At 42.1% G+C, this 25,627-nt stretch overlaps 1 protein-coding gene and 1 long non-coding RNA gene across 7 annotated transcripts in view; one reads left to right on the forward strand and one right to left on the reverse strand.

Annotated features, from left to right (window-relative positions):
* On the reverse strand, nucleotides 1-25,598 carry AZIN1 (antizyme inhibitor 1). Of its 3 annotated transcripts, none has more exons than XM_031591105.2 (12): nucleotides 25,289-25,598; nucleotides 18,990-19,127; nucleotides 12,152-12,349; nucleotides 9,881-10,054; nucleotides 9,437-9,609; nucleotides 6,675-6,809; nucleotides 4,862-4,943; nucleotides 3,615-3,689; nucleotides 2,401-2,566; nucleotides 1,700-1,818; nucleotides 1,295-1,509; nucleotides 1-681 (listed from the first exon to the last, which is right to left on the reverse strand). In XM_031591105.2, exons 3-12 carry the CDS (start codon nucleotides 12,251-12,253, stop codon nucleotides 570-572), a joined length of 1,353 nt encoding a protein of 450 aa, XP_031446965.2. In that variant the 5' UTR covers nucleotides 12,254-12,349; nucleotides 18,990-19,127; nucleotides 25,289-25,598; the 3' UTR covers nucleotides 1-569. The 3 variants fall into 3 exon arrangements, with proteins under 3 accessions (XP_031446965.2, XP_031446966.2, XP_031446967.2); XM_031591106.2 differs by lacking the exon at nucleotides 25,289-25,598 and adding an exon at nucleotides 24,113-24,228; XM_031591107.2 differs by lacking the exons at nucleotides 18,990-19,127; nucleotides 25,289-25,598 and adding an exon at nucleotides 11,041-11,211 and having other exon boundaries at nucleotides 12,152-12,239.
* The window catches only part of LOC116227662 (uncharacterized), a 12,428-nt gene continuing 11,077 nt past the window's right edge, over nucleotides 24,277-25,627 (forward strand). For all 4 annotated transcript variants that reach the window (XR_004166616.2, XR_016465277.1, XR_004166615.2 and 1 more), the window contains exon 1: nucleotides 24,277-24,409. This is a non-coding gene — a long non-coding RNA (uncharacterized LOC116227662). The remainder of the gene's footprint in view (nucleotides 24,410-25,627) is intronic.

A 25,627-nucleotide genomic window follows, 5' to 3' on the forward strand; every position in this document is an offset into this window, starting at 1 on the left:
TTAAAATCTACACAAAGTTTTATTGCAATCATACAAGGGATACATCAAGGGTCAAATACAACAAATACTATGATGCAATTTTACATTTATTAAACTACAGTTCAAAGCACAAATTTACACATTCTAAATACACTAAACATCTAATGAAGTCACACTGGTCTCCCACTGACATTTGATATATCTGGGCGAAAGACAATAACTTTACAAGACTTTTCTAACAGGAATCCTTAGTATAAAAACTGTGTACTTGTATGTAAACTGTTGAAGAACCCAAGTGATGGGTTTCCATCTCCACTAAGTCATCCATTTTGTTGCATATTTAAACGCTCAGGGGTTGAATAAACATAAGTTTAAATTTGGATGCCATTATCTAACCCTCCCTCCCCCCGGTGAATTGTAGCTGTAGCTTGTTTTGCCTGGTCCCCATTAGCTATTACTATTTTTTTTTTTTTCAAGTTTTGAAGAGAATGAATTGAATTCAAGATTGTTCCATTTCTTCCACACTGGAATGTTGACCAGACAAACTACAGACTTGCAACTGCAGGTCTAAATGAAGCGTTAATGCCTGTTTAAGCTGCAGTGGAAAAGCGGTCTTCTGGGCTCAGCTGAATGCAAGAAGGCACAAAGAAGAAATTCTTCATCAATGTGTCTGAAGCAATTCCAGCATCTTGCATCTCATCCCTGCAGCAGAAAAGTATGAGTTGTAATATGGAGTTTTGTGTACAACTTAACACTGAATATGGCATTCTAAGATATGCTGACTTTAGTTTCAGCAGAAGGGAGAATCACCTACACACAGAGTCATAGCCTTCCTCTGTCTGCAATCAGAAGAGTGCAGGAAAGTGGTTCTTAGAGGCTGGAACATTATGCAACTCACACCATCCACACATCAATGCTATGACCCTTCCTCCCTATGATGCCAATACTGTATGCAAGTGCAAGTCACAATTAGGAATCGTATTAGGGATTTCCTAGTTTTGCCTAATTTGCAAATGCAAGGTTTTGTAGCTGTACAGTTTTCTAATTCTATTAGGGAAACCTCAACAGCTGCCATCCAGCAGTAGGCAGCTATGACTCAGAAACCACCACCACTAAATGTACAGTCCACGTTAGATACGTTGCTTTCCTTTGCCAACCCTAATGACAGGTTGGAGCTTTATCACAGCTCCCAAGAACACACAGCCATTTGTGGGCTCATCTGCTTCTTCCATTATGTGCCATTCTAAACATTTATGCAAGAGTACACTCCTGAAATAGGTGAAAACAATCTTGCAACTGTTGAGAATTTTCTTACCAGTCACTGAAGGACATCATGTAGTAAATGAGAGGCCTCTGATAGTCATTGAAGGTGGACTGTTCACCTAAGGTACCAGAACCCATGTTATCAAAGATCAGCCAATCTCCAACACTCAGCTCAGGAAGAAGACAGTTTTCCACAATTTGATCAAGCTCATCACAGGATGGACCCCAAAGGCTGCTTGCGAACAGAGGCTCATCTTCCTTGTATTTCTGTACAGAAATGTACCAGTAATTCAGTCTTTAGGTTATCCAATAAGAAAATGTTCAAGTATACATAAGGATAATTTTATAAATATATAGTTACATGTATATACTGTATGTACAATATATACATGTTGTGTATAATCTGTAAGTTGTAACAATAGTAAGGTCTATCCTGGAAGAATACAGAAGGACTCACCTTGTGAACCTCTGGATTAGTATTCAGTTTCTCAGACAGTTTGCTTGCAAAAGAACCATAAACACCATCATTGATGTAGTATGTAAATACTGGTTCATCATCATTCCTAGCTTGCTCCACTGCAGGTTTTAAAAAAAAAAATAAATCAGAAAATAGGTTATGAAGAGTCTATTTATCACAAAAGAAATGCATGCAGACCAACTTAAATCAACTGCTGTCTCCTGAAAATGGACTTCAGTGTATTAGAATAGGAAGATTATGAACAGAGTAAGCAGTATGAAACAAGATTATTGATTCAGTTGTAGCATTAGATGTGGGGCTTAACAAAATTACTTTCTTCAGCAATACTCTGAGTAATATAAATCCAACATCTACTTTAGCAGAGAAAAAACTCACTCTATTTTATGTTTTATCACGTAATTCTAGTAAAGAACCTTCCGATGCACCTTCTGTAAAGTACATGATCTAGGCTTAACCACTGACAAGTCAAATCTATTAAGTAAACTAGAAATGCCTAATAATCTCACTTTCTTTGTTACATTCCACAGATAACCTATGGCCAGAACCAAAAAATGTGGATTACATGGCACAGAAGTATAAGGCATACATTACATATACACTAAGACAAACTAGTCCTTTCTTACTGGAGAGGGCAGTTACCTGCACCAATTCACAGGGTGTAAAAGAAACACATTGCTTACCTCCAGAAGGAAGAAGTTTGTCACAATCAACAGCTTTCTTTGCAATTATGTTAACTGCCAATGTAAAAGCAGATGAAACATAGTAACATCCAGGCTCAGCAATCACCTCAATACCAGATTCTTTAGGAAAGTAGACATCCAGCAAAGGTCTAATGACATGATTAACCTGGGAAGTTCAAGTCAGATAAGACACATGAAACTCAGCTTACACATGCATATCAGATACAGACATACTGTCAGTCAGAAGCAAAAAGTTCAGAAAAGCACGGCACAAAGCCTTATTCTGTTCCTCTATTATGAGGGTTGTCCTTACAAGAAGGGCCAAATTCACAAAGTGTTTCAACATAGGTCATTCTGCTAAAAATTGTGGACTGAGCATCAAGCAGTTCCTCCCCCCAGTCTAAGTTTAAGCTGAAGGATAACACTTAGACACAAGTCACTTCAAAGTTTCTTTCAGCACAACAGATAAAGTTGTATTGAAATAGAAGGACAGCAGAAGTGCATTTTTGTGGTTGGTTCTGGAAGCTTTTGTATGAGAAACGAAGCGAGTTGTTTAATACTGACACTTGGATCTTCAATAAATAAGTACGTGGCTTAGGTTTAAAACGTATTTTGAACTAGTAACAAAACAGTTAAAGCTCACAAAGAATTCTGATTGTCATTAGCAACTTGTCTCTGAATGGCTTTCACTGTCCTATGTTCAAAAAGATTGTCTTTAGAAAGACATAACAGTCAAAACAGGTCATTCTTTTGTCTGCAGAACTGAACAGCATAGACCCAGTTCAAGCCAAATCCACATTAAGAGTTATGTGAAGGCAAGATGCTTCATCTTCAGTTCTATAACAAAGTGCGAGAAGTTTTTGTAGCAGTGCCATTTATGACCCAAAGCATGCTGAACAATCCTCGTGCAAACCATGCAATAAAATAACCAGCTATATAACTGCCAACCACATCAAAAATTAATTATTAGCCTAATCCACCCTCACAGAAGTTATCTCAAAGACTGAATTATGGAAGTCAGTGTTCACTCATTGTGAACAGGATTAAAAAGGAACCAAAAGTAAATAAAAGATCTCCAGTTGTTTGGATCTTAAGGATTAGAGTTTAACACAAAATTTAGAATAAGTTTCAGCTATTAACATTAACTGTAGTTTCAAAGAAACATTTTAACTTCCTAAATCAAAACAAATTTCAACTTTCAAGACACTGCATACCTCTTCCAGCTGAAGCTCCGAACCTGTGAAGCCCCCACCAATATCCAACATATTCATCTTAAAGCCAAATTCTTCCTAAAATGCATAGGCAGAACATTATGTAATTACACAACAACTGTAACTACAAACCATTCTTATTGCTGTTTACTATAGTTATTGTCTATGTATAGTTTGAGCATCCCTGCAAAGAACAGTGAACAAGCTGTATCATAGCAAAAATTAGCATCATTTCATTAAAATCAGTAGTAATAGCATGAGGGTGTCAATTGAGCCTGGTTGCACAGCTCTCAAGTGGAAGCACCGCAGAAACGTCAATTCCCATCTAATGTTATTTATTATGTTCAGATAGCATTTGCCAATCAGGGTGGCGCATTCTGACAAAGGTCAGTGAGCACCTCAGTTCTATTGCCCTTTGTGTGCAACCTGTCATAGGTAACAAACTGCAACATCAACGGCAGAGATCAACTCATATACACTCTGATTCTTCTGTATAATAAGCAACTCAATCTAAATAAAGAGGTACTTCCAGAGATGGGATCTTGGGGTTTTGCAAGACGGGGAATGCATATAAAACACCCAAGACTTATTTACATGAACCATCTGAAGCACCTAAAAGATCCACTTGTCTTCACCTACATTCAGATCCCCACCAAAGTATGACTCCTTTTAACATCTAACTGTTGTAACAGATAACCTCAGAAATGACACACACCAAGTTACCTCCATCACAATAACTGCCAAGATACAAATGCTTCACATTGTACAACAACTTGAAAAAGCCAATTGTGCATTTGCAGGATTGAGATCTGAATTTCAAAGAAAGAAAACTTCATCAGAACTAGGAATTTTTTGTTGTTGTTGTTTTTAAAAGGAAAAGTAACAGCTGTTATTTATTTCAGCCATTTAGCTTCATTCTTCTCTAGGAAAGTAGGTCATCTTAGAAAACAAAGATACTTGCTATGCAAGTATATCAACACTTATTCCAGTGCTGCTTGTAAAAACTTAATGCTTTATAGCTACTGGCAAACTGGGTTACTCCCTATCAGGGAGACAGTAATTCATTCGTTAACTTTTGTCCTCAATTAGGATTGTCAAGTCTGCTTTACCACTAGCACATATCTCACAATGAAGTACTTAGTCCCTTACATTGATACATTGTGGAAACAATGTAGTTGTTTGGTTAGCATAATTAGGGCAGAGTGGATCCCCCACTGCAGCACGTGCATGTGAGTAAATATCCTACTTACAGCCATGTCAAACACACACCGAGCATCAGATATAGCATGAATGTATGTTTGCAGTTCCTTGCAAGAGCCTGAAACATGAAATCTGTAAGAAAAAAACACAGTTAGTACACAGAGCCTTGCAGCTTTCAGACAAAGCAAATAAGTTCACTACCTACAACAGCAAGAGAAGTTATTCGGCCTTAAATGGCACAAGGCAAGTTCGTGTGACAATTCGTTAACTCAGATGACCACTGCCTTCTCTTCCAATGGATTTGCACATAAGGCCCATCTAGCTTCACAGCCTCATGCTGCTAGGAGTGTCCTACAATTGTCTCATCTTAAAAAAAGCCACAATCACAGAACTTTTCAGTCTATGCTATCGAAGCAGCTAAAGTCCTCCTCCTAGGGTGCTAACACTAACACAGCACCTGATGGAAGTCCATCTGTCTTATCCTCTTTCTATTACCTTGCTTGCATACCCTCTCTCCCAGATCATTCAAATCTCATCCCAAGCTCAGGCCCTACTATTCACAGCATCCACTGTCTGCTGCACTAGGAAGAAGGTGTTACAGAGCATGTCCCACCATTCAGTTACTCAGGCCAGGTCTTAGTTTCATAGCAAAACGGAGCAGACTGGTGAGCAGGTAATTGGAAGCAGAGCAGTACCAATGCCTCTCCTCCCACAAGCACCTGAATCTCCTCTGGCTCCTTGTCCAAACAGTTTGGTAGCACCAGAACACCAGTAGTAACTGAGGTGCCTAATCAAGCACCAACGCTCCTACAAGCTTCTAAAGACTTGTACAGTGTACTGGTTCTGGACAGACCACACACATACCCATTTGCACCACCACACTAAGTACATTTATTTAAGGAATGCCATCTGAGATAAAGGTTGTGAGTAACTTAGCTTTTATATATTCCAAGTTTAAAAAGTTATGTGATCTTCGTTAAAGTTAGTGCAAACATTCTGGCTATTAAAGCAAATTTTCATTTTCACTGTAGCATCATCTAATGATTTTCAAACAGATTTATCATTTGTAGTGATTGTAATACTTCTGTGCTTCAATTTAACATAGTTTTGGATAGATGGAAGATTTAAAACTTTCATTTTGAATTAAAAATCCAACTTTTGCTTTAAATATTTTTTTGCTGTTTTGACAACCTACCCCATTTTACTTGTTTGTTTGCTTCCTGAAAGCATAGCATACACCAGCAGCTGAAATTAGAACAAACTCACGCATGCATTTTTCCTTCCAACAGTAAAATCTTTGTGTCAAACTTAAAACTAAAATTCCACAGACCATCTGAAAGCTCTCAGAACACTGTGATTCACTCCTGCCCTTGGCAAGTGAAAAGCCTTTCTGAATACTATGCCTTGACATGACCAAATTGTGACACAAGACCCAACTCTGAAAAATCCAATACCATATTCACATTGTTCAAAGTCATTCAAGGTATATGATAGAGCATGAGATCTGTTCTGCTGCTAATTGCTTGGAAAAAAGAAAACAGAAAATAAAGAACAAGTTATCATGGAAGATGGAGTACATGGCTAGAAGAGGAAAGGCTTCCAAACTCTGCTTTAACACTAACAGAAAGTTTTTTAGTACTCTAATTGCTTTGATGTCAGAAATAATTATCATATTTCATATTAGTTTCTGCTTAGATACAAATGCTCAGCTTGCAAGCAAAAATTCGTGATCTAGAACTTTTAATTCCTTATTTAAAAAAAAGTGCCAGAAGGGAAAAAAAGCCTTTTTGTGCTGTAGCTCTAAGTCTTGAACACATCACACAAACATCAGTTCAGCCAGCAGAGAACAATGAAGTTACTCACTTAACACCAACTACTTGGACTCCAAACTCCTTAGCACATTCCATGAGGTGCCTACAGTTCTTCAGAGTGGTGCCAAACTTCATATTCATCTCCTCATCAGCAGTGATGTCTTCTGTGGCAATGTGCAGTAAGAGCCTAAGAGAAGGGGAAGATGATTGGGGCAGTTGGTTTACATCATCAGCACATGTGAAGCCTGAAGACTGTCAGAAGTATGTTGATAATGTTGTCAGTACTCCAGCTCCATCGATGGATGAGTCAAGTGAACCTAGTAAAAACAATCCTGTACAGAGAAAAAACTAGCAATTAGGGGCTAAAATGTGGAGCCAACAAAGGTAAGGGATTTCGAAATGCAGCAACTAAGACTCTTATGTAGCAGCAAGAGTCTGTTGGGTGCTGAAATAAAAGAGAATGTTACCTTCTGATATAGTAGGCTTGCCCATAAAACCACACGCGTGACTGTAATACGCTTTCCCCTTCTCTGTCCTCTTTGTAGCCCAGGAGGAGAGCACAGAGATTCTCCTTCAGTCAGTTATATCTCAGATGTGGTTAAACAACACCTGATGAACCAGGTCTGACTCCAAGCACATTCTGGAAGCATCTCTCCTCCCTCAGCCCCCTCCCATTTCTGGCTGGGCACAGTAACTGGGAGTGAAGTGTGGGTCATCTCCCCTGCCATGCTTTTCCTACAGCTCTTCTGGAGCAGCACTGCAATGAGCACTAACAGCCACGGGCAGCAAGAACACCTTCCCTCTGCTCAAAGCTGAATCTGGGCAGCACTGGCAAACTGCAGTGTCAGTTGTTGACAGTTTGCTGCACTGAAGTAACACTGAGGGGGCAAAGGCACGTTCACATCAAAACCTCTTCAAGTATACCCCCAACATTTGGGAAATCAAACTGCTGTTCATTAAGAAAGTCTGCAGCCTCCCCCACCCACAGAAAGGGCCACTCTATTAACAGTGTGGAAAAGCTGCATCATGAATAAATAAATACATACAGACTATGTAGAGCGCATCACAATTAACCAAGAGGGAGAGCATAAACCAATGGTAAAAGCTCTGCACCTGAAGTGAAGCAATTCTGTGAACAGACAGCCTGGCTGTAACAGCCATGCATCAGAAGAACATGGCTATAGAGACTGTGACATTTTGGAACTACAGCAAGGAAGAAAAAGGAAGAAAATCCTCAGTTGTCACTTCAGTATTCAGGTTTTAATCAGCGTCAAAGTTTTAAGAGAACTTAAATCAAAATGACAACAAAAAAACACAAAACCAAGGGCAAGCAAACAACTCTACCAATTAGGAGAACTGGAGTTTGGGTTTCTAGAAAACTTAAATGGTAATCTGCAACTCTTCTACAGAAGTTCTTGTGCCTTGCCATCAGGAACCTTTTAAATATACTAGGCTGTGAGATCCTTGAGAATTAGTACAGTTTGGCAACCCCTTCATTCTGCTTTCCCATTTTGCCATTTTTCTGTCTCAAGAAAAACATGCATCTTAACTACTCTTGCTGTGGCCATTGATACAGAGAGCACCTGCTGAAAGAGGCTGATAAGATTTGAAGGAATTAATTTAAAAACCCCTAGTGAAACACTATGAAGACACCAGTTAGAACCTGGTAGATCACTAATGATAGAGAAGACAGCCTTAGCATAATAAAAGCACTCAAATGCACAAAGTATGTCAAAATTATACACAAATTATTTATCAGAAACTACATTCTTTGTGCAGGATGTACTCTCCAGCATGCAAAGCACTGCCAGGCAATGAGGATGAAGTGTAATCATTACAAATAGGAATATTAGCTCCTGAGATTTAAAAAAAAAAAACAAACAAAACAAGCCACCAAAACCCCAACCATGTAGTATAAGCAGTCCCCCAAACACCACACTCAGTAAAATCTTCCCAGTTCTTCAGCTATGGCCACAGTTTTGAGATGATGTGAATTTTTAAGGACTGTCTACAATCAAGGATTACGTAAGGAATGCCAGGAATTCCATTTTTAAGTGTGCTCCGATGAAGTCTGCAGGAAGCTATAAAACATTAGTTACTGGGAAGCAACATAACATTTATTTAGGCTCTTGTTTATTTTAAAAAGATGTAGCCCATGGCAAAAGCCTTAGTATGTGAGGGAAGTGATGCTTAATGACATGAGCAAGCATCTATCAATCCAAAGCAAGCCACTACGCACTGGCAGCGATGTCTGAACATTCTATATTCAATGCCAGAATATTCTATCAGCTTTCATGATCTCTACAGAAAGCTTTTGAATCAATAGATAAGTAACTAGAAATAGAACTGGAGTCACTAATTGCAGGGAAATATCTACAGGTATTTAATAGATCTCATGGCACCCAGCCCTAGGTGGGACTCAACATATAAGTTCATTTGCTGATAATCTCCACCTGGACTTAGGCTAAAGCCATTAACTTTAAAACAGAATATTCCAAAAGAACATACTGAAGCCAGCACAAAACAGGAAGAGAATGAACTTGCAGATGACAAGATGTTAAACTCGTGAAGCTTAATGTCTGATATCTTTATATGAAGATTATCCTACAAGATTTCTCCCAAAACAAGGGCCTTATTATTGTGCCGAGACCCAGAGGAAAAAAACACTGAAGGAGAAAAAGTCCTACCTTCAAGGGAAGTGTCATAAAGAGAACAAAAAAGAAATGAATTGCATTAAGGACCTAAATATCATTGCTGCAGCTCAACATTAAGTTTCTACCACATAAGAAACAAAACCAGAATTCTGACACTTACTTAGCATTTGGATGGTTACGTGCAATTTTCTTCAGCTCAGTATCACTGTCACAAGTCATGATGTTTATTCCAGCTTTTGCTGCATACTTTATCTGAGAAGCTTGCTTGCAAGGATTTGTATATATAATGTTTTCAGGAGAAATGCCCAGGCCTTGCACCAATGCCATTTCAGACTGAAAGACAGGAACATAACAGATTTCAACAGTCATGTGTGCTATCTTCACTGAGTTTTTATTACCTGTATTCCAGTACTGTAAGAAATAGTTCAAATAAGCCAAGGAGAAAACTAACCACCATTTCTAGGACAGAAGTATAGATTTTCAACAGCCAGTTACATAGGAGTTATACTATGTGTAAACATGGGAGTTAATACCAGAAAACTGATTTTAAAACAGTATAGAGGTGGAAGAAAATCAGGCACAGACACAGTAAATAGAAACTTACTTTACTGGAACATGCAAATCCAATCCCAAGGGTTCCCAGGATTTCCAGTACACCTGGAGTAGAATTGCATCTTACAGTATAAAATGGTTTTATTGGTGCCATCACATTCTGCCATTGTATGTTTTTCTTTACAAGTTTTCCAAGATCACCAACATAAAATGCTCTTTTTTCAGTCTAAAAAACAAAATTAGGAAAATAAAATGTCTGACATTGTGGGTTTGCTGTCAAGACACAAATAACCTATGAAAAAGTCATAAAAAAACATCACGTATTTTTTTTTTCCCTCCTATTAACTTAGGTTTGACCCTGAGCAATTCTCATTTCAGATTTTACCTAGCAATTTGAACTAGCTTTGAAATCAAAGGGAATACCTACCACTTCAAAGACACTATGAATGCTCTCTAGACAATACTCTGAAATTCCTGGACAAAAGGTACTACTTGAAAGCCAAATGCTGATTTTATCTAGAAATAAAGAATCAGTTACAAATTACTTCCAACTCAGTACTTTTAGACGTCTGCAATGCTTTGGAGGAAGAAAATCCAGTAGGATGAAAGCATCCAGTCTCAACATGATTTGCAGCTTATTATACGTGGGGAAAAAATATATATATCCAATGTAATACCATTATTTTAGCATCTAGCTATTTTTACTGAAAAATTGTTTGATAATATCTAATAATTCATGTATTCAAATGTATTGAGACCGTTTTCTCCACGTTTTACAGAGCACAAAGTTGAAGCAGAATTTAGATACCCAAGTTCAATGTATTAAGGTTGCAGAGTCAAGTACATAGCCTTAAGTAAAACACACAGAATTCTCTGGAAACTGTAACAGTCCCTCTTGTGCATCCGTCACCATAATCTTGCTTAATACCAAGTCATGATGTCGATGTAGAGGACCTAAATCCAAACTGATCATTCTGTATTTGTTCAAAATCTGCAATCAGTAACAATCCTGTAAACAAACAGCCTCCTTTATATTAAAGACCAGCACAAAATACATGATCAATCTGAATTAAGACTGTACATCACGTTAATTCTAGCACTGACTTTTGCAGATATAAAACTTTCTGTTGTGGCTTATTGTATACAAAGTCTTTATTTCTGTTTTAAAAAAAAAACACAAATAGAAATTCCATCGGGTGGAAGCATACTGACCCCCTGTACGGGTCACCAGCAGGAATGGGATCTGGAGCTTTAGATCCATGGCACACGCCTTTACCCCTTGAGCTAAAGGAGTAAATGAAAGCAGCAGGAGGCAGCTATCCTCTGTGAGCCAGCCAGTGGTTGGAGACATGACATGTTGCCAGTAGTTTACCTATTTATTTGCTAGACAGAAAAAGAATATTAGGAATCAGGATTTGGGAATCCTTTACCTGAGTTCAGAAGGCCATGGGATTTAGCTATTTGCTTTATTATAGTTGAGCACTTGCATTGGAACATTAGTTCTGATAAACCAAAGGAAAAAGCGAACAACTCATAGATGCGGCATATTGAGGATACAGGACTTGCTTAATGAAACTTCATTCTTCATAAAGCTCTTTCTTTCTACAACCTCATCTACAAAACAAAGTCCATAACATCTGCCTACCTCCTAAGAAATGAGTGAAGTCTTATTTCAATAAAACCGTTACTGTACAACAGAATTTAAGTTATTTTTTTCCAGTGGATTACAAAACCTTAACAGTTTTCAGACCAGTTTATTTTCTTAGAAGAAAGAACTGCACCTCACAACATGCCGTCGTACCTTCTACCTGTGCTTCTTACACAAAGAAGGATATGGGAAAGGTATATAACCATATGAGTGTGTCAGACCACAGAAATGTTAAACATGGCTTTAAGCTGGCTCAGCATATGCTATTTGCTGAAACTTTGGCACACTTTCAAGGTATTCAAGGTATAAGCAAAAAATTGTTTAACTCTGCAATATCTACTTGTCAAATTTCAGGTTCCTAGTCTAAATCCCACTATTGGTAACATTTCTTGGAGGAATGAGATAGGAACCTACATTTAATACATCAGCAAGATTACTTTCCTGCTAGCCATGCTAAAGGAGGTAACAACTGTTGCCCACATTTCCCCAGCAGAACTCAGCCTACAGCAAACAAACAACAGCAAAGTGGAGTTAGAATAGGTAACTACCCTGTAAGGTGAGTTTTAGCCGACTGCTCCTCTGCTGCTGTCAGCTCACCAGCGCTAAATGCCTTGACCTACTTTGAAGATTTAAAGAGAACTAAACCAGAAGACATGGAAGATGTATAAAACTTACATGAGTATGTTCATAAATACAGTTGTCAATAACATCTGCAAGAGTTGCTCCTTCATCCAACAGGCCAATGGAGTAATTTGCATCCTCGAGAAATCCTTTCATCTCAGCCGTATTCCGCAAAGCCGACAGTCATAAACCAAGAAACACAAGGGATGGGCTTCCAAGCCTTATATCCGGGTCCTTAAATTATGCAACAAACTGGACAAAGAAAACATAAGTCAATGAGAAAAAAGGCACAAAGCATATTCTTCGTCTCTTGACAGAAATGGAGTAGTGTTTATTAAACAAAGCTGATTGTTTTCTCAAGACATCTGTATTTGCCTTCAAAAATCATACATTTCTCTAATTAAAAATGTTGACAGAAATGTTACAGCTGAAGGTTAAAAAAATACTTCACTAAGACTCTAAAAGACAGTTCTGGCTTCAAATGATCCTAAGGCCATGACATGAGCCCTGGCTCATTTTTATTCTACAACCTCCTCACAGTAAGTAAATAAAATCACCATTTGCAACACAACTTTTTTCATATTGTTAACAATGTTGATGAAGCTTTTTTTCACTCAGCTATAGTAAGAAAACCAGCTACAGAGCAGCTGCTCTTCCTTTTTGTTATTATAGACAGTAGCAAGGAAAACCCCAGCATGAGCTTTGTGTGCCTTCTGCACAGTTCACCTTGGGTATGCCACCTCTGCTTCTCAGAAGAATGACTTACTGCCAGGCACATTTAACTCCATGGCAATGAGAACTTTCAGTTACATTCAAGAGATGAATGATAAAGACAAGTATGCTTCTTACTCAGCATACTTGCATCAGGTGAGTCATACACCTAAGTGAATCCTGCAGATCCAAAACAATTATGAAAGAATAAGAGCACACTGATGTCAAGATTTATAAGTAAATTATAATTATAAAAACTATGTCTAAGTGGTAGACACTGCAACAACCAGGAAAATCACATTCTGAGCTCCACCTCCATTGAAGTTTGTGAGTAACAGATACAATTCCTTTAAAAAACCTAACTTATGAGTTAAGCTTGACTTGGGATCAATGAAACAAACGTGAACACTACAGCCATATTTATGCAGCCACTGTCACACTCTGAACAGGTACGTCCACAGCATCCTTGATTTCCTAGACAATTAAAACAAGGACCTGAACACAATCAGCTCCATAAAGTAACCCTGCTTTCCAGCAGCAGAGAAGCAAAGTAACTTTTTTTTTCCTCCTGGAAAGAAATTTGGCATTAGTATTCTATTGAAAATTTGATACAATTCTTGAGTATTAGAAAACTAACAGTAAAAAAAAAACCAAACATGAATATATCTAAAATGTTAACAGTAGAGTTTAGACCTTTTAGAATAACTCCTTCCTGCTACGATTTAAGCAGCCCCATGTTTAACTAAGTTTAAAAGTCTTTCATGCATCCTCAGGAACTTGGCAGTTGTGTAACAGAACATTAAACTTTCTTTCTCCTACAATAGATCTTTTGTCATCCAGCTGCAAGAAAAATACCCAAAGAGAGGAATAAGTAAACAACCATCCTGAACACATGCAAAAGCAAAATTTCCATTTTCAGCAGATTATTCAAATATAGTAGGTAACATTAACCACTCAAAAACCACAAGTTTCTCATTTTGTTACAATGAGAGGTGTTCATTTCAGGGAAAAATATATTTTGTGTTACATGTCAATCTACAGCATCCTTTGGACAGTCTCGTAACTTTTTCTTCAGTTCAACAAGATTCAATGACAAGCAGGGCAACTCTGTAAAGGATGACCTTCCATGACTCCTGTTTCTCATTGCCCCTCCCTGCCCACATCTGATCTGTCAGAACTCTAACTAGCTGCAACCAAATGAACGCACATGAGAAGCAACTGGGCTGACAGAAGCTTCCTAAGTGAGCTAGGTTTCTTCCTTCACACTGTTGGGCAAATTCCGCATTTCTGAGCATAAGCTCCAAATTCCCTATTCAAGCCTGCTGAATAAGTCTGAAAACAAAACTGAATAATCTGAAAGACTACTTGTATGTAAAAGGGTACTAACTAGATTTTCTTTACTCTTCCCACCCCTCTGGTACTATGAGGCACTTCCAACACTCCAAAGCCTGGAGTCAGAGTCCCTTCCACTGCACTACTGTGTACCTCCATTCACTCCTCTGGGACAAAGCACAGATCTGCACTGTCAGAAGCTCTGAGGACACTCAATGGCACCGTAACAAGCACTGAATAGACTTCAGACTCAGCAGACATGCACACACCCTGCAGGCTAATTGCTGCAGCTTCTGACTGCAAACCAAGCTTGGCCTAAACAATAGCTGCGTTTTTTCTCTCCAAACCTTTATATTTATTGAGTTACATGGGAGTGGATTTAGACTAATGTTATAGTACTTTTAAAATAAAGATTTTATTTTTTGTAGTTAACAATTCTGGTGTCTAGAGTTTATAGAGACAGGTTGCCAACTTTTCTCCAAAAGCTACCTTTTAACTTTTAGGGACATCCTGTGGGGAAGAAAAGAACAGGTTCAAATAAAGCATGGAGGGGGGATGAGGTCTTTCTACCACCAGTAGTTCCTCAAAATGAAGAACAACAATAAGAACACTTACTGGTAAATTTACTTAAGATCTAACTTAATCTTCAATTTAGAATAAGCAGAGGAAAAATATGTTTGAGAGCAAAAATGAACATATTGGTTTCAGACAAGCAGAAAGCCCTATGAAAGGTGGTGAAAACATTTGTGTTTCACTCAACTAATTGAACACATCAACTTTAAACCAGAGCAAGGATTAATCAGGCAGCAAGAGCTTGTTGGCAGCTTTGATGCAAGTCACTTTGTAAGAGACTGTCTCCTATGCTTCACTTTATCAAAAGCACCTTCCAGTCAAGAGGCAGAGGAAAACAAATCCATACACTTGTATAGGCAATGAAACAGCTTGCAAGAAACCAGAACTCAGTACAACCTTCCCCAAGCCTGCTAAAGAGCACTTCCTTTTTCTAAGCATGCCTGTGACATCTGAACTTTCCATCTTGCAAAACCCACCCAGTAGAAATGCTAACATTAGCCTACCAATTTCTGTCCTCAGCCTCAGCTCATCCCTCTCCTCTCCCATGCCTCCTGTGCAAGAAGAAATTACTTCTCTTCAGTCTTCTTGAGAGCAAGATAGGAAAAAGGAGATTTCACTTCACAAGGAGAAAACCAAAATTCCTACCAGTACTGTCAGCAACATCACAAAATGGTGCATACTGAAGAGATTTTTCTTTAACAAATGCAGAGTGATTAGGGATCATACTATAGAACCTTACTCTTCTTCTGCCCCCAACCTCAAAGGAAGGAAGAGAATCAAAAGTGTGTATGTAATGAACACATGCAAAAGGAAATCAGAAGGATGATTTCAGACTTCTGTATCTGTAGATGGAGTTAGAAATGACTAGAGCACAAAGTTCAGGCCACGTTAGGAATGCTGACTTATTGCTAAGTCATATTTTTTTTTTTAAAAAAAACAAACTTCACCAGCTGTTGTACTCCCAAAATGTCAGCCTGCACAATGCTCCAGGATGTATACTTAATAAGGACAAACAAAGCTGTCAACCGGCACAGAACTGCTTCCTCTGAAGTAAGCAATACATCCTCAGGCCCCTCAGGATTTAGCACGATTTCCCAGATTAAGAACTTCAAGATAAAAGTTCAAGTGTGTAAACACTGCAATTAATGCAAACATCTGGAACAAGAAAATTAAAGTACTTCAAGAAGTGCCTAAACATGTGCTTGTCATGTGCAAAAAATTCATAACAAAAACACCATTTGCATTTTTCATTAAACTGTCAGAACTACATATTAGTTGGTCTGAAAAAAAAAAGTTGTTTTATTTTTTCCCACTCAAAGCTTCCTCTGCAAAGAATGAAGTCCCTGCAAACCAGACAGGCATTCCCAATAATGCCTCTCAGCTACATGCCTTATTAGGGAATATAAATATTTATAAGGTTAACAATTACACTAATGCAAAAATCACAAAGAGGTGGGAGAGCTTCATCTCACATTCCTTACTGTTCTGGTTCTTTGAGAGTAAGAGATGAAAAAAGTAGGAACATTTTGTCACTAATACTGTCAATTAGACACCAAAGCAGGTGCACCAGAAAAGTGGAAACACGAGTCCTTTGTTTTTAGTACCAAAAAATGCCCATTTATATTCAGAGTATCTTGAAAGACAGCTCTAAAACACTGTTTCACTCAGTGAACACCATTCACTCACAACTGTCAATCAAGGCACAGGTTCCTCTGTTTACAATGACAGTGAATATTCTGCACCTTCAATGTGCCTATCAGAAGGGTCATGGCAGAGTACCACTGAGATGTTAAGACTTCTGCAAGAGACACACTTTGGAGAATTTTTTTTCCTCTTCATTGATGTTTGAGTACTTTATTGAAAGCCGATAACCTAGCACAGCTTACCAGCAGGAACACCCTCGGAACTGCACAGGTACTTGCATGGTAACATATTAGCATTTCCCCTTGCTATAACGCAAACAGTGATCTCTTCCCTCTAATCCTTAGCCCATAGTCACGTCCCATCTCCCCACTGACCCCAGCCCCTCACTGCCTTCCCAGCTCTCCTATTTCATGACTGCCACCCAGCCCCATTTGGACAGAAAGTCAAAAGTGTCTTTAAGGCCAGTCTGTCCAAATAACAGCTACATAGACTGGGCATAGGCAGGAATGGCTAACAAGTCATTTTCCATTGGTGATTCCTCCCATTTCTGATCAACCAGACATGGCAATAAATAGTACAGATTTTTTTCAAGACCAGTAGTTCAGGCCACAGCTGCCAGATTGTTTGCTCAGGAAGGCAGAGCCTGCTGAACTACATCCCAAGTTCTTCCTTGTTCTCCAGTGTAATACAAAGACAGAAGTGGGAGGGGAAGAATTTAGAAAGGAAGCAAATCTAATGGGAATATAAGTACACCTTCAGACAGAAGATTTTTATGAGGCCTGTTGTAACATAAGATTAATAGTTACGTTTAAAAGCTCAGTTGACCTTTTCCCCCCATTAAATCACAAGTTGAACAGGACTCAAACTACCAATTAGCTGGCTAACTCAAATACTTCTCAGCCGTGTTTGAAGCAGTTCTCCCTGCCTCAGCACATCAAAACACACCGACTTACAGGCAAACATTTACAGAGCACTGCTACATACATCACCACTACATTCAATATTGAACTACTTACATTTACATACAGCGTACTTGTGTTGAAGACATAAGAGATCCCAGAGCAAAGTAAGTGCACAGAATACAGCAAATCCATAGGCATTTCCATTCTATGACAAGCTACACCTCACACTACTTGCTGCAGTCTCGGTGAAGAGAACAGCCTTCTCCATAAAGAAGGAAACTTCTGAAGTAATACTGACTGAACAGCTTAAAGAAATCCAAATTATTTTCCAGTACCTTAAGCTTTTATACTATATTGCCTCCCTCCTCCTGACGATTCTGCTGTCTTTCCTATCTGTTAGCTGCTTCTTCACTTTTGTCCTGTTGAAGCACAAACCATCATGGAAGACAGTTCTACCCACACACAGAAGTGAACCGCAGCTCAGAAGCTAAGCAAGAAAATTTTTAGTTCTTCACTTACAAAAAAAAAAAGTTACCACTAAAACATCACCAATATTCAGAGAATTTTCAGTGCTAGCTGTATTCACTTGAAAAGAACAGTGCTCTTCACAGAGCCAGCTATATTTGGCTAATTCCACCTCTTCTTAAACACAGCCAGAACCACCCCATCTCTGGACAGAAAAGACAGAAATCACAATAAGCTGTGCTCACCCTGTGCTTCCCTTACCACTCTATTTTCATAGGGCATTGTCAAACTATGTACCTTATTAGGAGTCACACTACCATAACCAGCAGTTAAACTTGTTGTGGACTTTAAGCAGTACCCTGTTCAGTAAATCACACCTAACCATTCTCATTCTTAAGTTTTACATTAAAAATACCAGATAATCTGGAGAGAAGTAATACTGTTGCAAAATCAGCTCGATGCTGATGCTATAAAATGCATTTCCAGCCTTACTGATTCTATGATTTAAGGGTATTGTTAAAACTGTATGAAGCTATTGTTTTATGTTAACAGAACAGAATAACCTCACACATTCCAGAGTCTTCTGTACTCCTTAAAATCAGCTACATGCATTTGTTTGCTTTAATTCATCATGGGTTTTGTTCTGTTCTAGTAACTGCTTGCCTATTAAAATTTAAAGGCTGTTGAAACTGGTGTATGATATCCATTCAGCACAGAATTCCACCTTTTACAGCAGTTCAACTACAACTATTTGTGGAAGTGAACAACAAGCAGCAAATAATAGAGACAGGCATTTGGGGCGGCACACCCTTCACGATCAGCAAGTTACTGTTTACAATAGCAGATTTTAACTATTTTAACTATTTCAGTATAAAACGCCCTCAGAAAAATCATGATTTGATGTTAATGCCAAGCAGGGTCAAGTCATGACTAACACTGAGACTGAAGCTACTGCATTTTATTTTAGGGTTTCTGTAGCCAGCGAGCCTAGCTCAGAAAAGTAACTATTTACAAAGCTTACTCACATGTGTTTAAGTCCCACAGAAACTGATAACACTGTTGAGAAAAGTATTACATAAGCCCAAAAATTACAGTGCTCCACTGAGTGAAAGCCCAGGACACCATGCACACTTCTATTTTTCAGTTTTCAGTAATCTACATAAAGAGAGTTATCTTGCTGATCAGAAAGCCAATACGTATTATTCACAGTTTTGGAAGTGTTCATTTGCCTGTATACAGATGAAGGGCAAGGAAGAGAGACTTACATGGACAAGTTAGGAGATGGAACCCTACTATCATCAGCTAGGTTCCCAAGGTGGCTCAGCGTTGAAGTCGAACTGTTCTCTATAAAGCACTTCTCCTAAGCCTTCTGGATAGTTGTAAACTTGATCAGAGATTTTGCCCTGTGGGAAGAAATGCATACAAAGGTAAACTTGTTAGCCAGAATGAAATAAAAACTTTATCTTCAAAGATGTAACATGCATTTTCAGTTCTGCATATAAGGAGGTCTGCAACTTCCCCTTAGGAAAGTCTACAATCACATACAGTGCCGTTTTCAGCAGTGAATGTAAGCTCCTAGTGAGACCAAGTCACATGTATGCTGAGATGCAGAAAATGGGCATGCGAAACTGCTTGCTTGTGTCTGTCTTTTGTTGCCTGAGCTGGAAGATCTTTAACCTGGAAGCAAAGAGCTCCTGCTTTAAGGAAGGCCTCAATGTTTGACCACCCCCCCGGAAATACCTGTATCTCTGTAATTGTTACGATTTGTACTTTGTAATTCCTTTGCCACCTTCCCTTTCTCTGCTGTGAATCCAGGTGGCATGGGGTGAAAACAGTGCTTTAAATAGTGAAGCTGAACACCAGACCCACAAATACAGAGATGTGCAAGACAAAAAAGAAACAAAGCTATGCTTGCCTTCAAGAATGAGAAAACATCTCGGCTGGCCCATAAAGACTAAGGCTGTTACACACAACAGCAAAGCAGCTTTCTAAAGTACATGGCTAAAATTAAGGCAAAGCAATGACAAAACAGTATGAAGAACACAAAAAGCAGTCAAGAGACACTAACCAGCCATGCCAAGAAGTTGTTCCTTCTAAAAGAAACCATCACTTTCACAGAAATAAAAAAAAAAAAGTACAGAAGAACTGGTTGTGTGAAAATCCAGCATGTGCTAAAGTTTCCACAAATTTGTTGTGGTCTATGGCACGAAATCCAGAATATACCAATGTATTGTTAAAAAAAAATAAGTCTTTGCTGTTCTCATTATTTAAATGAGACTACATGTGCAGACTACAAAGATCTGGCTTCTCTTAACCCAAACAATCATCTTTTCAACTGCATTACAGCAAACCGCCAAAGCATATTTCCCCAGTTATTCTTGCTACTAGAAAGATAAACGACTGTATTCTAACTCAAGAGTAACTTTTCCACAGCAAGAAGAGAAATCAGCTTTAGCTATAAATTACCATAAGCATTCTGTAGCATATAACATTAAAAATAAGCCTCACTACTCAAAATTACTTGAGATATTACCACAGAATAGTAGCGATTAGAGGGGACCTCTGGGTATCACCCAGCCCAGCCCCCCACTACAGCAGCTCCCTGCAGCAATTGCACAGGAAAGCATCCAGGTGGCATTTGAGCATCTCCAGAGAAGGGGACTCCACAGCCTCTGTGTGCAGCCTGCTCCAGTGCTCTGTCAACATTCAAGTAAATGTTTTTCCTCATGTCCAGACTGAACTTCTGTGCACCAGTTTGTTCCCATTGCCCCTTCTGCCACTAGGCACCACCAAAAAGAGCCTGGCCCCATCCACTTACTCTCATTTGTTAGCTATTTATAAGCACTAGTGTAATGGAATTCCCTCTCAGCCTTCCCTTCTCCAGAAAGAACAGCCCCAGGTCTCACCATTTCCTCAAAGGGGAGGGTTCCAGGCCCCTCATCATCTTCTGGCCCTCTACTGGACTCTCTCCAATAGTTCCCTATCTTCCTTGAACTGAGGAGCCCAACACAGGGCACAGTACTCCAGATGTGGCCTCACCAGGGCAGAGTAGAAGGGGAGGATCACCTTCCTCAACCTGCTAACCACACTGTCTTGATGTGCCCCAGGACACCACTGGCATTCTTGACCACAAAGGCACACTGCTGGCTCATGGTCTCCCCATTGTCCAGCAGGACCCTCAAGTCCTTCTCTACAGAGCTCTTTCCCAGCAGGTCAGCCCCTAACCTGTACTGATGCACATGATTATTCCTCCCCAGGTCTAGGGCTCTATATTTGCCCTTGCTGAACTTCATTCAGTTCCCCTGTCTCCTCTGACCCTCCAGCTTGTCCAAGTCTTGCTGAATGGCAGTACAGTCCTCTGGCACGTCTGCCATTCCTCTCAGCTTCATATCATCAACAAAATTGGGATCGAATTATGGAGCTTGTGGAATTCTGCCATCTGGAATTAATGTATATACAATGTGTTTTATCATCCCTTTCTTTCATTAAAGCAAGAAGTCAGTAACATTTTGTTTTTAGATTATGCATACAACATCACTTTCTTAAAACAAGCCAGGAACCCCGCGGTACTGTTGTCATGCTGTACCTACTATGCTCAAGAACTTGTACAAATTCCAATGATTTTTTGAATTAAGTTTACCTTCCTAGTGAAATAAGTCACTGAATACAGGTACTTCTAGGAGGAATGCGTGACCTTTACTGCAACACATAAAAGGACATGCTCTGGACAAATATAATCAGCAGTATTATTCTGATAAATGCTCTCACATGCCCAAGAAAGCATGCAGAGAAACAGCTTCCATGAAGTCAGAATGAAATCCAATCATTTTCTGTAGTATGTTAACCATGAACTGCTCTAAGTTCCAAAAGCCCTTTGGAATTTCCTTTAAACAAAGATTATTTGTCTGGAAAATCTACACAAGTGTATAGAAAACGGTCTGACTTATTTCATATTGGCAAATCTGCATGAAAGAGACATTTGAGGATGAAAATATGATTTCAAAGCATACTAATTTTACTCCATAAGGCAAGTAATTTAACTAACAAAGATTTAGTTTGCTCTGCTGCAGTAGAGCAGGACAACCGTTTTAAGCCACAGAGGCGTAGCAGATGCCCATAATTCATATGGACAATGCCAGTGCTGTCTATGTGATGAAGCACAAATGACGAGTTCCACTGTATAAGGGTTTTAAAGTAGGTATACAAGTGTTCTTCACTCAACAGTGAACTTGAAGTTATGGGTATGTGCTTTGCCTTCTAATACTCAAGTGACACCTATATGCATGTATTAATATATCATCTGTAAATATACCAGCAGGTGCCTAGAGTCTGACTTGATGAGCTATGCTGTACTTCGTACCAAACCAATAACACTATCCTGAGGAACAAGAAAAACCCTAGCTGTTCAAAGATCATAGTTTTTCATAAACAACTGTGTCAGCATCATGTGCTCTACGAGCATCAGCCTGAGCCCTTTCTAGTAAGCTAGATATGGCCCTCAGATCCCAAGCCTGACACAGACAGGCCTATAAAACTAAGCATAATTCATTTCTTTGCGAAAATGATCTACTGCATCTCTCAAGTTCCAAAATAAACAAGAAATAATAATTAAAAAATCTAATTATCTGAAATAAAATATCTAGGAGCCAAACCCTAAATATCTAGAAGCGGCCTCACACAAGCAGACAGACTCGGAGGCACCAGCTCCTCAGGTCCACAAATAACACAAGCTATTCTTCTGGTACAATGGGTCTTTTCCAGCCCAGTGCCAAGGCATTTCTGTGAGGCAGTCTGAGGGAAGTGTGGCTGTGCACGCTGCCCCGAGGAGCACGCAGGTCTGCCAGCAGTTCTCCCATCATCCCTCTCCTGCACTAGATCAACTGCATTTCAAACTGAAATTTGCCATTAAACCCGAATTAGTCCATTACATGATTAAGCTTCCCTTCAGAAAGAGACAGTATAAACTCCCTGCCAGAGCACGCTGTCTCTCCTTTAATTGGAGAGATTGAATCATTCTCAAATCATACGCTCCAGCTGAGCATTACTCCCAATATACACCTGCACCAGCTTTTTCTTTAAAAATACAAAAATAAAAAGAAACAGCCACCAGCACCAAACTAACCCAGACACATAAGTACATTGCCTCCATGCAGTTGCAGCACCAGAGGATGCAGTGAGCCTTCCTCCTTCCTCCAGTAAAGCAGGAGAAAAATCTTGCATGGCTGTTGGCCACCAGACAATGCCACCCCACGCAAATTCTTGTGGAAATCTCTCTTTTTCATGGGTTTTACATCCTGGGAGCTGGTGGCTGCCTGCTCTCCTGTGGCAGTGAGAGGGAAGGAGGCCGGCATGCTCAGCCCACTCCAGGCAGAGGGGGCAGAGAATGGGGCACCTCCCTGCACTCGCGACAGCCCCAAACACATGGGGAGGGGGCTGTAGTGTCACAAGCATCAGCCACAGCGGCAGCAGCATTGTTTGCAGGGTGACAGGAAGAGAAGAACTAGACTGGACCAGTCCAGACTGGAACAAACCCCTCCTACCATTACTATTATTCACAACCCCCCACTGCCCCCCCCAGCACTGCTGTCTCTCACATTTATCAAGGAAAGAATGGCAGCAAGTGCCGGGGCTTCAGAGCCAAAAACCCAACAGCTGGGGTGGGGGTTGAAGCTGAGCAGCATCCCCAACCCACCACCATGCAGCAGAGAGCCAGCCGCGCTGCTGCCTGGGAGAGGAGGCAGACCCAGCTATCCCGCTCCGTGGGACGCTGTGCTTTGGTGCCAGGTGGCTATTTTCAACCAGGAGTACACAACCAAATCATGCTCAGTCACTGGAGACTGCTGCAGAGCTTGGAAACTCTGTGCTTCTCCCATCTGCTGGCATGCATGGGCTGTGCAAGATTCCACCGCGCAAGAGATGTGCTTCAGAAGAGCTAGGAGGAAGGTTTTAGCTCACTCACTTTCCTCTTTGCCATAACCAGGTTCCTTGGCAAAGACATGCACCTCCCTGGGATCCAAATGGGTCTCTGACATCCATGGTGCTGCCTACTAACAGCCGCAGTACCCTCCTTCCCCCATCTCAAGTGACCTACTGCTGCAGCCCCCTTACCCACATGTCACCTGCCCCCCCCTCCCCCACATACACACACACTGCGCTGGCAGCTTGCTGTGACCGGCAGCATGGGACACCCTGACACCCAGGCTCACGCTTCACTCTGGGCCACAACTCAACCCTCTGCTCCATGCTTCCCAGAAGCCACCAGCACAGCTAGCAGCAGCCAGCCGAGCAACCAGGACCAGCAGAGGCAGCCGCACTGAGGAGGCTGAGCCCTAGGCAGGAGCCTTCCAGAAGGACTTGCAACACCTAACCTGCAGCCGTGCTGACTGACCAAGGGGAGGGGAAACGGTGCACCCTTGAGACAAGCTTTTTTCTGCCGCCTTCTCTGCTTCTCGGGAGGAGGAACATCTCTGGCCACAGACAGCTGACTGGGAGCGAAGGACTCCCTTTCCTCCCGGCGCTGAGGCAACGTGCCCCGTCATTTCTGCTCTCTCGCCGGAAAGAGCCACTTGTGCAACACCGCATGACTCCTGCCGTCCCCTCCTGCCTCGCGCTGTCACCGCGCTGCCATCAGCCGCACCGAAAGGGACGGCCGAGGTGACACGGAGCCACCTCGGGAGCGGCTCAGGTGAGGGGGGAGAGGTGTGACAGCTCGGGAGGGAACCCGGATGGATGGCCACGGTTACAGACACACAACATGGCCTCTGCGAAGCGGAGGAGGAGAGACGCCTCGGCCACGCCGCGAGTGCTTCTGCTTCCCCAGCTCTCCCGCTCGGCATCCAGGCCCGCCCGGCGGCCCCGCGTTCCTTTCCGGCTGTCATTTACCGGCGGGACCGCGGCCGGCAGGGCGGCCCGCAGCGCTGCGGGCGGCCGTGACAGGAGCGGGGCCGGCGGGCCGGGGAGCCCGTTCGCCCCGAGGGACCCCCGGCCCTCCCCACGCCGCCGGGACCCACCGACGGCTCGGAACTGCCCCCCGCCGCCCGGTGCCCCGGCAGGGGACGGGGGAGGCGGCACGCAGCCCCTCCGCGGGGATCCGCCATGTTGGGGCCGCCGCCGCCGAGCCCCCCCCCCGCTCCCCTCGCGCCGCGGCCCCCCGCCCGCTCACTGCCGAGCCCCGCGGGAGCGCGACGCGGCCGCAGCGCGGCCCCGGTGCCCGGCCCGCCCCTCCCGCCCGCCGCTCGGCGGGCACGGCCGGCCGCCATGTTAGCGCGGCGCCCGCTGACCCTCCGCCCGCCGCCGCCGCCGCCCGCGGCTCCCTTCGCCCGCCCCATCCCCGGGACGCGGCCCCGCAGCGCCGGACGGCGGCGGCCCCGCGGCGGCCGGGGAGAGGGGCGGCCCCGACCGTGACTCATCCCCGCCGCATCCCGTTTGCCTCCGCCGGCGAGGGGACGGCCGCGCTCGCCCCGCGGGCAACGGGCAGCGTGACGGCGGCCTCAGCCCCGGCGCCGCTTCCCCCCGGCCCCCGGCGCCCCGCGCGGGCGGGGCGGCCCCCGGCCCCGGTACTCACGTGAGATAACGGCCCGAAAGATTTGGTAAATCGTCTTCTCTTTTTAGGCGGAATTTTTAAAGAGGGATGTGGGAACCTACGGCAGAAATACAGGCGGCGGCAGCGGCGCCTTCCAGGGCCATAGGCTGCGGGGGCGACCGGCGGTGAAAGCGCAGCGCAGCGCCAGTAGGGAGGGCACGGACGCAGAGAGACGGAACGGAGCGGGCCGGGGCGCGGGGCTGCGGCGGAACGGGAACGGAGCGCGGGCGGCGGAGCGGCGCGGCGGGCAGAGGAGCAGGGGGCGCCGCCGGCAGCGCTCTTATAGGCGGCGCGGCCGGGGAGGGACCGGGGCCGCGCGTC

The sequence above is a fragment of the Phasianus colchicus genome, chromosome 3 (genome assembly GCF_987193195.1).
Source record: "Phasianus colchicus chromosome 3, bPhaCol1.hap1.1, whole genome shotgun sequence".
Classification (NCBI taxonomy): Eukaryota; Metazoa; Chordata; class Aves; order Galliformes; family Phasianidae; genus Phasianus; species Phasianus colchicus.